The sequence below is a fragment of the Aulonocara stuartgranti genome, assembly GCF_965226115.1.
Source record: "Aulonocara stuartgranti genome assembly, chromosome: 20".
Classification (NCBI taxonomy): domain Eukaryota; kingdom Metazoa; phylum Chordata; class Actinopteri; order Cichliformes; family Cichlidae; genus Aulonocara; species Aulonocara stuartgranti.
The window spans coordinates 17681476-17696365 of record NC_138956.1 but is presented as its reverse complement, the minus strand read 5'-3'; the positions used below and the strand labels follow the sequence as shown (position 1 = coordinate 17696365).

Sequence of the window (14890 nt, the reverse complement as noted above, 5' to 3'; positions counted from 1 at the left end):
TCAAAATCTTGTGTGCTCTGAGAGATGTCCTCTTAGCTGAATATAGCTATCAATGTCCAGAGATGCACTCTAGAAAAAAAAAATTTTTTTTTGGTCCAAAAGTTTGCCATAGTGAGGTTGGATTGCAAAGCAAAGACAATTTAGTTGACTTTTTGTAAAAGAAAATATTCACTTTCAGTCTAAACACCTGGACAAACTACTTTTAGACATTTGCATCAATGCATCTCTATAGGAAGGAGTTACATCCAAATGACTGAACTTCAGTCAGACAGCTAATGTTTGAAATTGGTGTTTTATTACAGAAGCATAATAGTCTTTAGGCTTCAAGCTCAGCACTCATTTCTCAAATAAAATGCACATAGAAATTGGGGTGTGACAATTAAGACTAACACCTAGTGTTTTTTTGTGTAAGGATTTTCCTCAGCTGTGTCTTTGTGTTTAGCATGTGTGCCATGACACTGTCTGCTCCAGCCCACCTACCACAGATCACTCACAGGACTACCCGGTCTCTGCAAGTTTCACAAAAGATCAAAACTTAAATCTAGAATGGAATCTCCCATTTTTGAGCAAGTAATCAAAGAAGTGATGAGAAATCCCCACCCCCTCAAAAACTTCAATAATCATTCAAATAAAAAAATAAAAATAAAACAAAAGAAAATGCAAAAAATAAGGTGAGAGTTTAGCTATGGATGATTTTTAAGTTGCTCTTGGAGCTTGCTCCAGCAAAGCCCTCATGTCCAGTAGTGCATCCTTCATATTTTGGATCAGATGACGTGTGTTTAGTCTCTTGTGGGTGTTGGAAGTTGCCATCTCAATGATGAAGTGACTGTTATGTACACTGTAGCACAAACTGTATCCAGAGTTTTCATCAACCTGATGGACTCCCACAGAGCCGGTATTGGATGTCACCTTGTGAAGAGAAATTTAAGTGAGAACGTTGCTTTACAGACCTTTAGATAACATTGTGAGTCCCACCACAAAATATGTGAAATGAAATGTTAGAGATGCAACTAAAATGCACTACTACTTTAATTCAGTCATGTTAAAAGTGTCAGATGTTTAAGAGCTGCGATGACTTAAACATTTCTTCCAATTTAAATCTTTGTGTGAATGTGAAGAAATCTAGTCTTAAATAAAAAGGTTCATTTTTAATACAACATCAAGAATCGGGCAGAAAAATGATCGCTCTCATGGACATGAGAATACTTGCACCCTGCAGCCATCCACAGTTGTTTGTGGGTCTTTCTGCTGTATGAAGTCACTGTTGGGTTTTATGGATGTCTTCCACTCCAAACTGACTTCTATATATTATGTTCAATATCAGAGTTTAAAAGAAATGTAAACTATACAATTTTACAAAGGGTCTTCTTTAATGATGATTTCTTCCACTTTAGTATACTTCCACTGGTTGAGTATTTTTTTATGAAATTTGAAGGAACATTTAAATAAATGTCCAATTTTGTTAATAACTAAAATATCTGTAGACACATACAACTGATGATTTTTTATAATTTTTAGATTTTTTGGACATGACATAATGACCTGCAAGGACTTCTGCTGGGTAGCTATTTAATCACATGCATGTGTTAGTGAGAAATATCAGTTTTACCTATAAGCCCTTCACCAACATAAACAAAGCAACATTAATGTGTTTTTACCTGACTTGCGGCGAATTGGTAGTTAAGGATTTTTTTGTATGAGATGTCTCTGAAGATGTCAGGCATGGGGAGTTTATTCTCAACAGCTTGCAATCTGAGAGCAATGATATGGGCTACAATATCATGTCCTCCAATTACCTGTAAGAAAAGAAAAATACTACATATTTAACCAACAACTCTTTGGGATACTATTACATGTCTGTCACACTCATATCTTTAATTAAAGATTAAAGACACAGGACCAAGTTATGCATTGCAACCCCTAACCCAATTTAAAATAGGAACTTGGCCTAGTTCTCTATTATGTGTAGATGAGTGTGGTTTATACATAGAGTATACTTAAATGGTTTATAGGTCAATGTTAAGGGATGTTAAAAAAAAAAAAAAGAGAAAAAAAAAGGAGGGGGGGGGGGGGTCAGGTACAAGGACAAGAATGAAAATAAGTGGTGGCTCCATCACCAACTACAGGCACTGCATGAACTTGTACACAGAAACACTTTCTGTTGCTTAGTAGTTAAATAGCCCACTATTGTTCTGACCTTGTCAGTAGCACTGAAGTACACACTTTGTAGTTTTATTAATGCAGTCACACTGTGTATTCATTTACAATTTTTTGAAGTGATGTGAATATTCAACATTATCTAACAATCAAACAAAAACGCTTCCTCGATCATGCCAGCTTTATATTCATTCTCGTTAGATGAATATTTGCAGCAATCTCATTGAATTCAAATCTGAAAATCTACAAAATTACAATATGATTAAATAAGTTGATTAAATAGGTTTGAAAGGCTGAGAAGCTGCAGTCAATCCTTACATCAACAAGGGCAATGCAAAGCATTGACAGGGGTGTGTAAAACACACTGCCTCTGGACTCTAGAGTACAAAGTGATTAATCACCCTTTTGAGTTCGCCAAGCCAGTGGTTGCCAGTGGTTCATGGTTGCCAGAAGAACGGCACTTGTGTGACTGCACTGTCCAAGTGTACAATTTGGTGGCGAGGGGTTGTTTTTCAGGAGTTGGACTTCCAGATAATAAATGTGCTTCTAAAAGAACTGTCAGAAATTCCCATAAACACACTCTTAAACCTTGTGGAAAGCTTTTGCAGCAGAGTTGAAGATGTTAAAGCTGCAAAAGGCTGGCAACATTATGTTAATAGATTAAGAATGGGATGTCACTCAAATTCAATGCGTGTGAAAGCAGGTGAGTAATATAGTTGCATCTACTCCATTTTCTAAGATTGATGGTAAGACCTGTCTAGTTTTCCCACCAAAGCAGTGGTGCACATCAGTACATTGGTATACCATGCTCCCACTATTCAACTGTGTAGGTACACAGGTCTTCTTTGCTTCTCTAGAGTTCTTTTTCGTTGTCAGATATTTTCACTGTCACACCTTTGAAGACTGATGGAATAGGTTATTATTATACTTTAACAAATTTTTATTTGATAGAGCAACATGCAAGAGTGAAAATTTAAACTAATTCAGAGTATATGGAGAGAACAGTTGCTGCCAGAAGATATAAACTCCACAAAACTGAAGAACTAAATGTTGTAAATGTTACTCACCGCCTTAATATTCTCTTTGTGTGTTTTTATGGCTTTTTCCAACAGATCAATCTTCTCCGTGTTCTGTGTAAAACAGAAAGATGAAGTCTGGTGAACTGCTGTACTCTGACCCAAACACAAACTGTGTCAAATACCGAGCTGAGAATGACAACATTGTTTTAACTGTACATCTGTAAGTATGAAATAAAGGTTTATATTATGGAGAAAAAAAACCAACCAAAAAGCACGAGTATCAACAGTACTCCACTTTAGTGCTGTACACACTCAAAGGTACAAACAACAACTGTCCCTGTGCAGATATTTATGAACCTGATTGTAAGAGTTGGATTTAATGTTACCCATCTTGCCAGACCTGCTTTTGAGGGTCATCAAAGGCCTTGACAAAGGCAGCTGAGACACTTGTCGTTGAAAGCAGTAGGGACACACGTCCACGCCTGAACATTCGCTGGCTGACAGCTTCATATGATGCACAGACTTGCTTATTCATCCTGTCAAGAGAAGGGAGAGAAAGATTTTCCATAAACTGCGTTGCAACAAAGTTCTAAAACTTACTGACTCATGAGAGAAATACTGGCTCTGCGATGTAGTAATTCCTCCTTCCTTTGGGCTAATGTAAGCATACTGGCTGAGATCACAGCAGTTTTTCCTCACTATAAATGCCAGAATTTTAAATACCATATGAAATACATTGTGGGGCATCCCAATCTCTCCAAAGTGCTTATAAACTATGAACAAGCTAGACATCTCATGTCAGGGAGTGTTATTTCACATATCTCCATGTGTGAAACATTCTAGTAAAGCTGCTTGTCTGTCTGTCAGATCTGACAACATTCTGCATACACATCTCATTCTCCATGAGGTTTCAGGATTTCACCTGTAGTAGGCCAGCTGTATGGCCATTTGGATGAAAGCATCAGGGCTCATGTTGTGGGCCTTCAGATAATTTTTCCCAAAGTGGTCAAAAACCAGAACACTCAGATCAAAGTTTTGGATGTTTCTGTAGTTGGAGGAATGGAACAAACATTATACAGATGCAATAACAGACTGTGTCAAACACAAGTAACCATTGAATACACACAAATGCCATTTTGGTGCACGAGGCGAGATTATGGTTAGGCACTTTGTTGATACTTGACTTGTGGTAACAAACTGTAATAAAGGTCAGGGATATATTACACACTATTAATTCTAATTACAGAAAACCTGAACATATTCACATCTATTAATTGGGTGCTTTACACACATTGAGATTTTTATGCAGCAAGACCAAAAGCCACTTTTTTGTAGCTCACTTGAGTTTTATGAAGGACAGGTTTACACCAACACAATAAAAATACCACAATGTATTCAATTTTGAACACATTTGTTGCTTTGTGTTGTGAAATTTATTTTAAAACTCACACAAGATGTGTTGTGTGTAACATCCCATTTTGTTTTTCAACATCATTTCTAAGTGCAATATAACCTTTAACCATATTCTTTTCATACATATAACCAAATGTTTTATTTGTTCTAATAGCCATGCCTTAGCCCTAGCTTTGTTAGTGGATGACAGTCTTTTCGTGCCAGATGTGCAGATGTTTGTTCAACATGAGCCATATTGAACAATTTAAAAGTGATATGTACTCACCTGTCCATGCTCCTTTTAGCCTGCTCAATGATCTCTTTGATATCAGGGGTGACATGGAAGTGTAGTTTCTGGGGCATAGGTAAAGGCAGAATGGAAGCTTGCCTCATCTCTGGCTTCTTCCTGTTTCAAAAATGAGGGCAAATACATTTGGTGGAACAATATCACATGAAGTAACAAACCAAAGGCACCATACAGTATGCCAAACAAACAGAGCATGTGCCCTCCTTTAATCCTTAAGTCATGAAGGAGGTGATGTTTGCACAGCCAAGTGATCATAGCCCAGGCGTGAACAATTAAATTCATTCATACCTTCCACACATAAATACATACATATACCCAAATTGTGTGATTCACGAAAACCATACATCTGCGTTAATGCCATGTAATGATTTTAAAATTTAACATCTGAATTTTCAGTAATGTCATAACAAAAGAAAAAGCCTAAATCTACATAACCGAAAAACAATTTGGTTCCACTTACATGGATGCGACAAGATAGTCAGTTAAGGCCATACTAACTGTACCATCAGCAACAATATGAATCAGATTTAAACCCCATGACCCATCTTCTGCAACAATTATCTGAAAGACAAACAGTATTAGGATTTAATTGCAATTGTGTTGTCTCCATGTTTGCAATTTTTATGATCCTACCTGTCACTAAATGGTTGTGGATTAGAAACTAACATACCCCACGAATATGCTGCTTTACACACATTTGTGCAGTGAAACAAATCTTTTTTGGGAGGGAATAACACATACTCAGAGACCTGGCAGATAATTCTGGTGTTGGCCAGAGGGGCCGATGGTGCGATATGGCAGCCTCGCTTCTGTCAGTCTGCCCCAGGGCAGCTGTGGCTACAACTGTAGCTGCCTCCACCAGTGTGTGAATGTGAGAGTGAATGAATAGTGGCATTGGTAAAGCGCTTTGGGTGCCTTGAAAAGCGCTATATAAATCCAATCCATTATTATTATTATAATTCAGGAATTTGAAGAAAAAAAAAAGAAGAAAAAACTACTTTCTTACTTAGAAACCAGGAATGTCTGCTGGACATACCTCGGGTATAGAGGAATACAACAGAGGAGAAAAAACAAACAAACATTTTAGTCAACTAAAACAGATTAAAGAGGTACACCATGATATCTACATGAGTCAAGTCGCTGTACTGTAACATTTTTGAACTTTTTAATTACAAAAATGTAATTTAAACTTACATTGCAAGACACGGGTCTTCTGGGGTTTTTTTTTTTTTAAAGGCAGAAAGATAGCAAAATAAGTGAATAGAGTAAAAGGCCACGAAATAAAATGAACACTGAATTTTTCTCTTTAGCTACATTGTATAAAGGGTTTTCCTTAACCACATCATTACTCGAGAAGGTCAAGTATACAATCAAGAGATCCCTTCATGTATGTAAATACAGAAGGTTATTCTTAAGTTTTTCAGTTTAACCAGTGATTTGCACCTTATTGTATAAACTAGAATAACTGGAAGAAAACAGCATGGAGAAGGAAAGGAACAGCTCATCATCGTCTGAAACATTTCACATCAGTCCTCAAACATAGTGGAGCCAATGCTGTTGCACAGTTATGTATGCATGGGTCACTAGTGTTTATTGACTGATAGAAGTAGCAGGAAGACAAAAAAAGCAATTACAAGCATAGATTTCAACTCATTTCTACACAATTTTAATAAGAAATTGTATAAGAAAATACCCACCCACCTACAAAGACAACATTTTGGATGGCTTCATTAAGTATACTAAAGTAAATTCATTCATTTTCTTCTAAATATCCAATTCAGGGTTGCAGGGGGGGCTGAAGCCTATCCCATCAGCCACAGAGTGAGAACAATTCACACTCATACCTAAGGCAGACGGCTACGTGCACACGTACACGCATCGTTTTCGTTCCGTTTTGGCCTCCCGTCCACGGCGCTTTCCCCAAAGAAAAACGCAGCGTTTTGAAAACCCTCTCGAAAACGCATACATTTCAAAACGGAGCTGTCCCGCGTGGACACTCAAAAAACGCAGACTTTCTAAAATGATGACGCATTTTAGTCATGTGATGCAGGCATGTGACCAATTTTTAAAAAAAGATAGCGGAGGGCATTATACAGCAGTTGTTTTGTTTGCTCTCAATTTTGACAGCCCTATTAAAGATTTGTATCAGTTTGTACATGCTGCAGATAGCTTTTCTTCAAATTATTTAATTCTCACTCGCTTTGGCAACTTTGTACTGTTGTGTTACTGGCAGCAACAACTCCGCCTCATTGTTAGTCTATTTAAAAAGCTTGGTGCTTTCCCTCGACCTTTTGCCGCGATGTTTCAACGAGCTGATAATGGATTGGAAAACCAGTAACTGCTTACTGTGAGGCAACAGTGAACCACTGAACCTCCATGTTGCCCATTAAATAAGTTAATGAATATCAGGTGACTGAGGGGAGCCAGTTGGGAATTTCGCCCCCCCCCCACACACACACAAAAAATACCACATAACCATCCATTTCTTCAGGCAGGTTGTTTCTCACCTGCAGTGACTTGTCAAACCAGCGGTTGGCACTATTCCACTGGCTGCCTCCTCCATGTGTTATTAGGTGGAAATCACATGTGACGTACTTGTCAGACTCTCGAGGTATGGCTCTATCCAAACACAATGTGAAGATGCTCCTTTCAATGGCTGACAGTGATTCTTTGTTTGTTTGATCTACAAAAAACAAAACCAACCAAACCCAATGATTTTTAACAGTTTAACAGATCTTGCTATGACAGAGTGTCTCCATCACAGACCGCATGAAGCAGTCACAGGTACACATGCAAATACACAAAGGCAAGTAACACTATACAATTTCACCCCTCACTTATGTGCAAAAAAAAAAAAAAAAAAAAGTTAACATTGCCCCAGAAAGTTAATTCTGTTCACCTGAAGGTACAGTTTTCAGCAGGAGAAACATTTCGTCATCCAAGTGACTTCTCATCTGACTGCAGGTTTCCCTAACCTTACCTGGATAATTAGGCATGCATCAAGTCAGTTAACATCGCCATCATTCCTTTTCTCGTCTCTTTTTTACTAGCGTGACCAGGGGTGTAGGAATTGGTTGATCTATTTATCCATACATTCATAAAACACACTCACCAACTAGAGAAGTGCTCAGCATGCTCTTCCCCACCCAACCTCAACGTTTGTAATGCAAAAATAGGGGCACCTTCTTATTAAATAGTATGTTCATATGCACGTCCAAGGTCACACATATTTTAAAATGCACCAAAGTTTCCTCTTTGGTGCATTTTTCATCCTAAATGAGACATTTTGGTTTAACAATAAAATACCTTTGAATAAACAAAATTACTGGTCGAAAGATTTTGTTGAAGTAATTGTTACAATTTGTGAAATATTCATTAATTAAACAGTAAACATGGCATCTGGTGAGAATTTGTTATATATTCTTTTAATGAAAATGCTGAGTGGAAATGATGAGCATTTTAAAAGATTGTACCTCTTGTATTTTTTTCCTCCTCCCATGCTAATCCAATAATGGCTGATACTGATGGTGTAGGAGGTCCTCTACCAGCATAACTAAAGCATGGTTCAGGGTCAAGTTTTATAAAAATTGAATCTCTGACATCTAATCTTAAAACTGGAGTGGATCTTTCTCCTGAATAGGAGCTGGTTCTACAGCAAATAAGCCTGTAGTTGAAAACATGGTAGTATGATATTTAAGCTGTGATGGGGCTGATCATTCTGGACTTTGTGGAAAATGATTCTAAGCAAGTTCTTAATTTATAGAGAAGAATATCACACTGCTCAGCCTTCCTGGAAAAGTGTACTCCAGAGTGTTGGAAAGAGGCTAAGACTGATTCACTGAACTAGAGACACAGGAGGAGCAATTTAGATTTGAGTTGAGTTCAAATATCTAAAGATTCTGTTCTCAAGTGTTGTCAAGATGGAGTGAAACAGATCACTAGATTAGTAGCGAATTATGACAAAGAGTTGACAGTGAAAGCAAAGAATTCAGTCTACACTTGATTTTCTAGCCCTCACCCAGTGTCATGAACTCTGTTTACCAAAACAAAGATATTTTGGGCACAAGTGGGAGAAAAAGGTTTCCTTTCAATTGCTGGGCTAGGTTTGCCAGAGGTTACTTCCTGTTAAATAGTAGGTCTTCCTTCCCATTGTCAGCAAGCACTTGCTAAGGGAGGATTCTCTGATGTTTTCTCCACTATCATAGGGTACTTACAATGAAAAAGTGCCTTTTTTTAAACTTTGTTTATTGAGTGTTATTTCAGTGTTGTCCTTTTAGGATAGGACCCTGGGGTGTGCAGTATTGATGGTTGCCCAAGTCTAGAAGTTTGACTTGTAATCTTTTTTTCCCTCTTTTCTATTTTTTTTTTTTTTTTAAATTTACTAAGGAAAATCCTCTTGCTTCATTTTACAAATTCAGTTGTTGCTAACAAGCTAGCTTTGGCTCTTCCATTCACATGTTTTATTTACCGGCTAGCCAGGCTGATAGTCTTTTGTAACTCTGTAATTGTAAACTGTAAATTGTGTTGTTGTAATAATTAGCTGAGATCCACTGCAAACTAGCTGGGTCACCCATTAGAACCTGCAGCACCATGATGTGCACTTAGCCAAGCTCACCAAGGTTGCAGAGAATAACGATGATGTGCTAGGATGAAATAGATGCCAAAAATGTTTTTCTGTGTTATTTTCTGGTTCATCACATCATAGAGAATGCAGATTACCCTTCTTTGCCAAGATCAGTTACTGTTGACCACTTTATGTCACACACTTTTTTCATTAGTTTAATCTGAGTTAAAGCTAAGCTTGGCCTTACCTTTCATACTGAGATATGCTTTGCTCCAAGAGTCACGATCCAGGGTGGTGAGGATACCGACAGGCTCCGTGTTAGTCTCTGATGTGGAGGTGCAAATGCTCTCCATCTGAACACAAAGCTGATCAACTGTCAGCGGAGTCCCATCATTGTGGTAGACCTCCACCACAAAGAACTGATTCAAAGGGAGGACACAGATTTATAGCATTACTGAGCACATGCTTCCCATCCAACTCAGCACTACATGCCTTACATTTGGGTAGTGGGACTAGGTGAACAGCCCACTCCTTTGGCCAACAGCAAAGAGTTTTTCAGCTACTCTTTCAAACATTTCAGGTAGTGTTCAAGCGTCTGCAGAGAGGAGAATTGAGTTGGGTTCCACTTGGTTTGCTTGGATTGTCATCTCTGGCAAACTCTCTCTTCCTATCTGGGGTTCAACTTTTGACCAGGGGGACTGTATTCAATAAGGGTCGCCAGGCTAGGCCCCAGATGCTAACCAATCTGCTTTGGTTATGAGTGAGAGGGAAAGATAACTGAAACCATACTGGCTGGATTAGTAAGGCCCACATCAGGTGCTAGGGAACTGTTGGAATACTACTATGGAAGTAACCTCAGCGGAAGAGGGTACATGAGATGGACATCAACAGTTGATGCCACCGACATTAACTGTGTGCAAGGAGAAGAACCATTGTAGAAGAATAGGCCCCTGCACGGTATGCACCACTGGCAGATAGAGGAAGTGGCTGACATCAAGAAATCCTACCAGTGGCTGGGAAAAAACTGGACTGAAGGATGGCACAGAGGCACCTCTAATGGCAGTACAGGAACAAGCTCTAAGCACAAGATCCATAGAGGCTGGGTCTACCACACCAGGTAAAAACCCCAGGTGCAGGCTGTGCAAAGATGCCCCTGAGACAATCCAGCACATAACAGCAGGGTGTATTATTGAGATTGACCAAGCTAAGATCCTGTAGGACTTGCAGATACAGACAGACAAACTGGTGATAGCTTATCAACCGGACATGGTAGTGGAGGACAAGAAGAGGAAGGAAAATAACCTTTGAGCAAGGGAGAATAAAGACCATGCAAAGATAGGGTATGCGTGAGAAATGGAATCCATTTGACTGTTTTTTGTAGGTCACGAGTAGTGTTTATAGAGCAAATATTAAGCTAACATTATATAGTACAGTGTGTTTTCGCAAGTCAATAGCCAGGGGTAACAAACCTGTGAAGATGTTACTCGCTACACTACAATATTCAAGCAAATAATTAAATGTCTTTTTAAAAAGGTGTGCTCATTTCACCCATTTCCTTATACACAGTAAACTATTCACTCATCCGTGTGAATTTGAGTGATATCCCATTCTTAACCCATAGACTTTAATATGTTGGCCCACTCTCATTAGGGATAAGAATAGAGAATCCCAGTAGTTCAGTTTGTTGGAATTGTTAGCTCGCTTGCCATAGAGTCCAATCAGCCGATTTCATTTTGTCTCAGAGGAGGAGGAAAATAGTGGCAGTCTACAGCGTGGATATAAACATTACTTTTATTTCTATTCCACAAAAGCACAATGGCAAAGTGTATACTGCATCCAGGACAGAAACAACCGCATTATGCTTTTAACACAGCTTTGGCTCTTTGCAAGCATCTCCACAAAGACTCTGGTAATATGTTGTGCAAAAAAAAAAAAAAAAAAAAATCTTACCTGAGAGTTATATGCCACTGTGATGTGTTTGGGTGGATTGCCGATCTTGGCATGGAACACCACCGAGTCCCTCTCCAGACCTGGGATGCGGCAGGTTGACAGCAACTGGGAATATTGCTCCATACAAAGAGGTTTCCCTCCCAGATTCTCAGCTGGTAATGTTTCACTGTGAAAGACACAGCCTCCATCAGTAAACCGAGGTGGGCTGAAAAATAGAGGCAATACACAAGTACCAAAAACTACTAAACTGATTTCTTAACCACTTTTCTTGTTTTGGTGTCTTTTGGAACATTTTGATGGAATTAGAACTTACGTTATTACAGGCATTTTTACAAAACAGACTCAGTTTCAGAGGCTCCCTAATTAATTTTACCGACTAATAGTTTCATGCTCAGGTGAGATCAGTTTCCTCATTATTTATTCTCAAAAGGTCCTGTGAGCATATGACGTGTTAACTGCACTATGGCATCTTAGATCTCTGGAGATTAATTAATTAATTAAACATTAATTTGATTCTGGTACTCACTTTTCAATGGTTGTCTTAAATTCCAAAAGAGCTATTATTAGTTTGGCTGCACACCTAAGCAGCAAACCCCCCCAAAAAACAAAACATGTTAGTCGTTTTAAAAAGCTATAAACACATATACAAGGTATCATTTTTGTGTTAGAGTGTGTGTTGGTTTACCTAATTTGTCCCTGTTTATCCCTGAAGTCCAGTCGAGGACACGCAATCTGGACATTTGCGTTAATCACCACAGGGCTCCGGTTCCCAAAGTATTCCAACTTCCCCCACAGGTCTGTCGTCTACACACAGTAGCAGGCTGTTAATTAATCCTGCAGAAAGCAGCTGATAAAAATTAGTGTCATCACTTGAGTTTCTAAGATGTTGCAAAATTTCATTTAAGTGTTCCTACTCTATCTGCAGTTCTTGACAAATTTACACCATTTTCTGTAATTGGAGTATTTTCATCAATTACTATAACTACAGCTGTACATTCTGCCATTGCCTTTAATGATAAGGCTCAGGGCAAATAGACAAATTATACATCAAATCACATTTTTTTAATTAATGGAGTGCAGTACCACAGCTCACTTAAGACAGTCAAAGAATTATATTTTATAAAAACACTTATAAACCAAAAATATTATGATTAATGTATATTACTTCTAGACTAAATATTACTTTTGCTGCTGCTTGTGAATAGCATTCACTCAATTTCACTTTGTTAGTGATAAACTAGTTTCCAAATCAGGCTGTGGGACAGTGTCAGACTTGAACACACAGAGTAAACTTTAACCCGATGCATATAAACATTTAAGTTTCAAAACTCTGATGGGCAGCTGTCAGATTAGAAACTGATGGCAGCACTTGAAGCACAGTGAGCAGTAAGACAGATTTATATAACTTTCACTTAATGAATTATTTCCCCACTTGCAATGATCAAAATACAAGTTCTCTTTTGGATTTACGTCATCACATTTGCAGCAACAGTGTTTCATTTTACTGTTTAATGCAACATTGTTAATCAATAAGACCAATAAAGATTCATTTCAACTTTTCAATCACAGTGGTTTTCAGTTACCAAATGTTCTGAAACAGAGCTGCTTTGTTTGACACAATACATTTAATTATCAGTACTCTTCATTGCTGCCTGCAGTTTTTAGGTTTTGTGAAGCCATATAAAGAAAGACTGGGTATGTTGAAATTTCTTCATAGTATAGTCCTCTGGAATAGCATTTCTATAGTACTTTTCTATTTTTACTAATGAATAAGGCCTGATGTTTTTTGTTCTAACTGATCCTACCTGAGACCTTTTTAATTCCATCTTCTTCCTTCCCTATAACATGATCATTCATTTTCAGTCAGTTCCCTATGTCTGGTCACTGCAACTTGAACCTCTTTAGTGGCAGTAAATGAGCTCACCCAGTTGTCAGTGTTGCATGCTTTCCTCTCCAGGCTTCTCTGCAGTTCCTCTCCAACCCCTCCTCTTTTCATAAAGGCCTCAACCAGCTGTTTCGCTCGCTTCCACTCATCCTCTTCTATTATGGGCTCCAGGGCACTGAGGTAGCCCTCACATGTTTTCCGCAGAGGGGGGACAGGTACCCTGGGAAGTCCCTTCTGCTGGTTCAAGTATCTGTCACTAATAAGAATCACTCGTACAGGCTTCACTAACTGATAAGATCTGACCTGGTCTGGAGGATTCATCTTCCCCAACTTCACCTGGGAGACAGAAAGACAAAAATACACGAATATAGAATAAAAGAAGATCAGATAATAAATCCTGAGACTTTTACTAGCATTCATTTGGTTAAAACATGAAAAATTGCTTCTGTTAATTATTACGTTAACAAAAACATAAAACCTCACACATATTTATGAATACAAGGTAATGGGCTTTTGTTATGACTTCAGTAAGATAAATCCTAAACAACTACACTGAATTGCTTACCATAATTCTGCTGAAGATTCTCAACATTGTATTTTCAGGAAACTCGCACAGAATGAGGCTGGAGTGTATTCACCTGTTTAACCGGCAGTTACAGTGCTGAAAAAAAATGCCAATAGACAAATAACTATCCTGAATCATTTATTGTTTGGCTTACACAGACACATCCCCATTAAGGTGATAACTGCTGAGGTAAAAACAAGCAGAAAACACTCCAGGGCTGCCAGTTTGTTACTCCACAAAAATAATAGCTTTCAAGCACACCTGCTCTACAGACACTGGCTGTGTCCCAATTCAGGGTCTGCACGCTTGAAGTACGCATTTCAAGTGCGGTTACGTCACCGCCACGCCACGACGGCTGTCCCAATTCGAAGTGTACTTCAAATGCGTCGATTTCCCCAAATATCAAGCGTGGTCTGGTGCACGCTTCGTGGTCCCATATATCCCACAATTCATAGCGCGGCGGTGGGTGTGGATAATTTTGCCGCAAAATGCGGCAGACGGGAGCGGCCGAAGAGGGGGTTTTTTTCTTCCAAACTTTATTGAACTTATAAAGCGAACAGTCAGTCATTCCAGTTCAGTTTGTACAGTAGACATACAAGGCAAATAAGAGTAACAATATACAGTACAATGAAAAAAGAAGGATAAATAAAGGATAAAAAAAAAAAAAAAAAAAAAGGGGGGGGGGGGGGGATGTGACAGACTTCATAACAACTTTGTACTTGAAAGTTGTGACAGCTCATTCGTTAAACATTTCTGAATGAATTTCAATCAATGATAAACCTTTTTTTTTTTTAATTGGAAGTTAATTTAAGAGTTAAAGTAATATTTAATTTCAATCAAAAACAAATTAAATGATGGGGTTGAGTTTTGAAATTTACATTTATGTATATGGAATTTCCCTAATAAGATGGAGCGGCCGAAGAGTGAACTGTCAAAAGTACTGAATATGACGTCACTTATTTATGTGCGACTGTTTAATAATCACACACACACACACACACACACACACACACACGAAAGGAACTTACGCAAAGCAAGGGGGGGGGGGGGG

The 14890-nt window shown here is 38.4% G+C and overlaps 1 protein-coding gene across 3 annotated transcripts; it reads right to left on the bottom strand.

The window, feature by feature from the left end:
- Positions 1–273: 273 nt before the first annotated feature.
- On the bottom strand, positions 274–14851 carry LOC309697450 (carnitine O-acetyltransferase-like). 3 transcript variants are annotated; one of them, XM_082519346.1, is made up of 14 exons: positions 13840–14847; positions 13314–13610; positions 12075–12193; positions 11916–11969; positions 11390–11555; positions 9687–9792; positions 7383–7558; positions 5336–5436; positions 4855–4974; positions 4099–4221; positions 3577–3712; positions 3225–3287; positions 1659–1796; positions 274–909 (listed from the first exon to the last, which is right to left on the bottom strand). In XM_082519346.1, exons 1-14 carry the CDS (start codon positions 13864–13866, stop codon positions 697–699), a joined length of 1839 nt encoding a protein of 612 aa, XP_082375472.1. In that variant the 5' UTR covers positions 13867–14847; the 3' UTR covers positions 274–696. The 3 variants fall into 3 exon arrangements, with proteins under 3 accessions (XP_082375472.1, XP_082375470.1, XP_082375471.1); XM_082519344.1 differs by having other exon boundaries at positions 9687–9858; positions 13840–14846; XM_082519345.1 differs by lacking the exon at positions 11916–11969 and having other exon boundaries at positions 9687–9858; positions 13840–14851.
- Between the last annotated feature and the right edge of the window lie 39 nt (positions 14852–14890).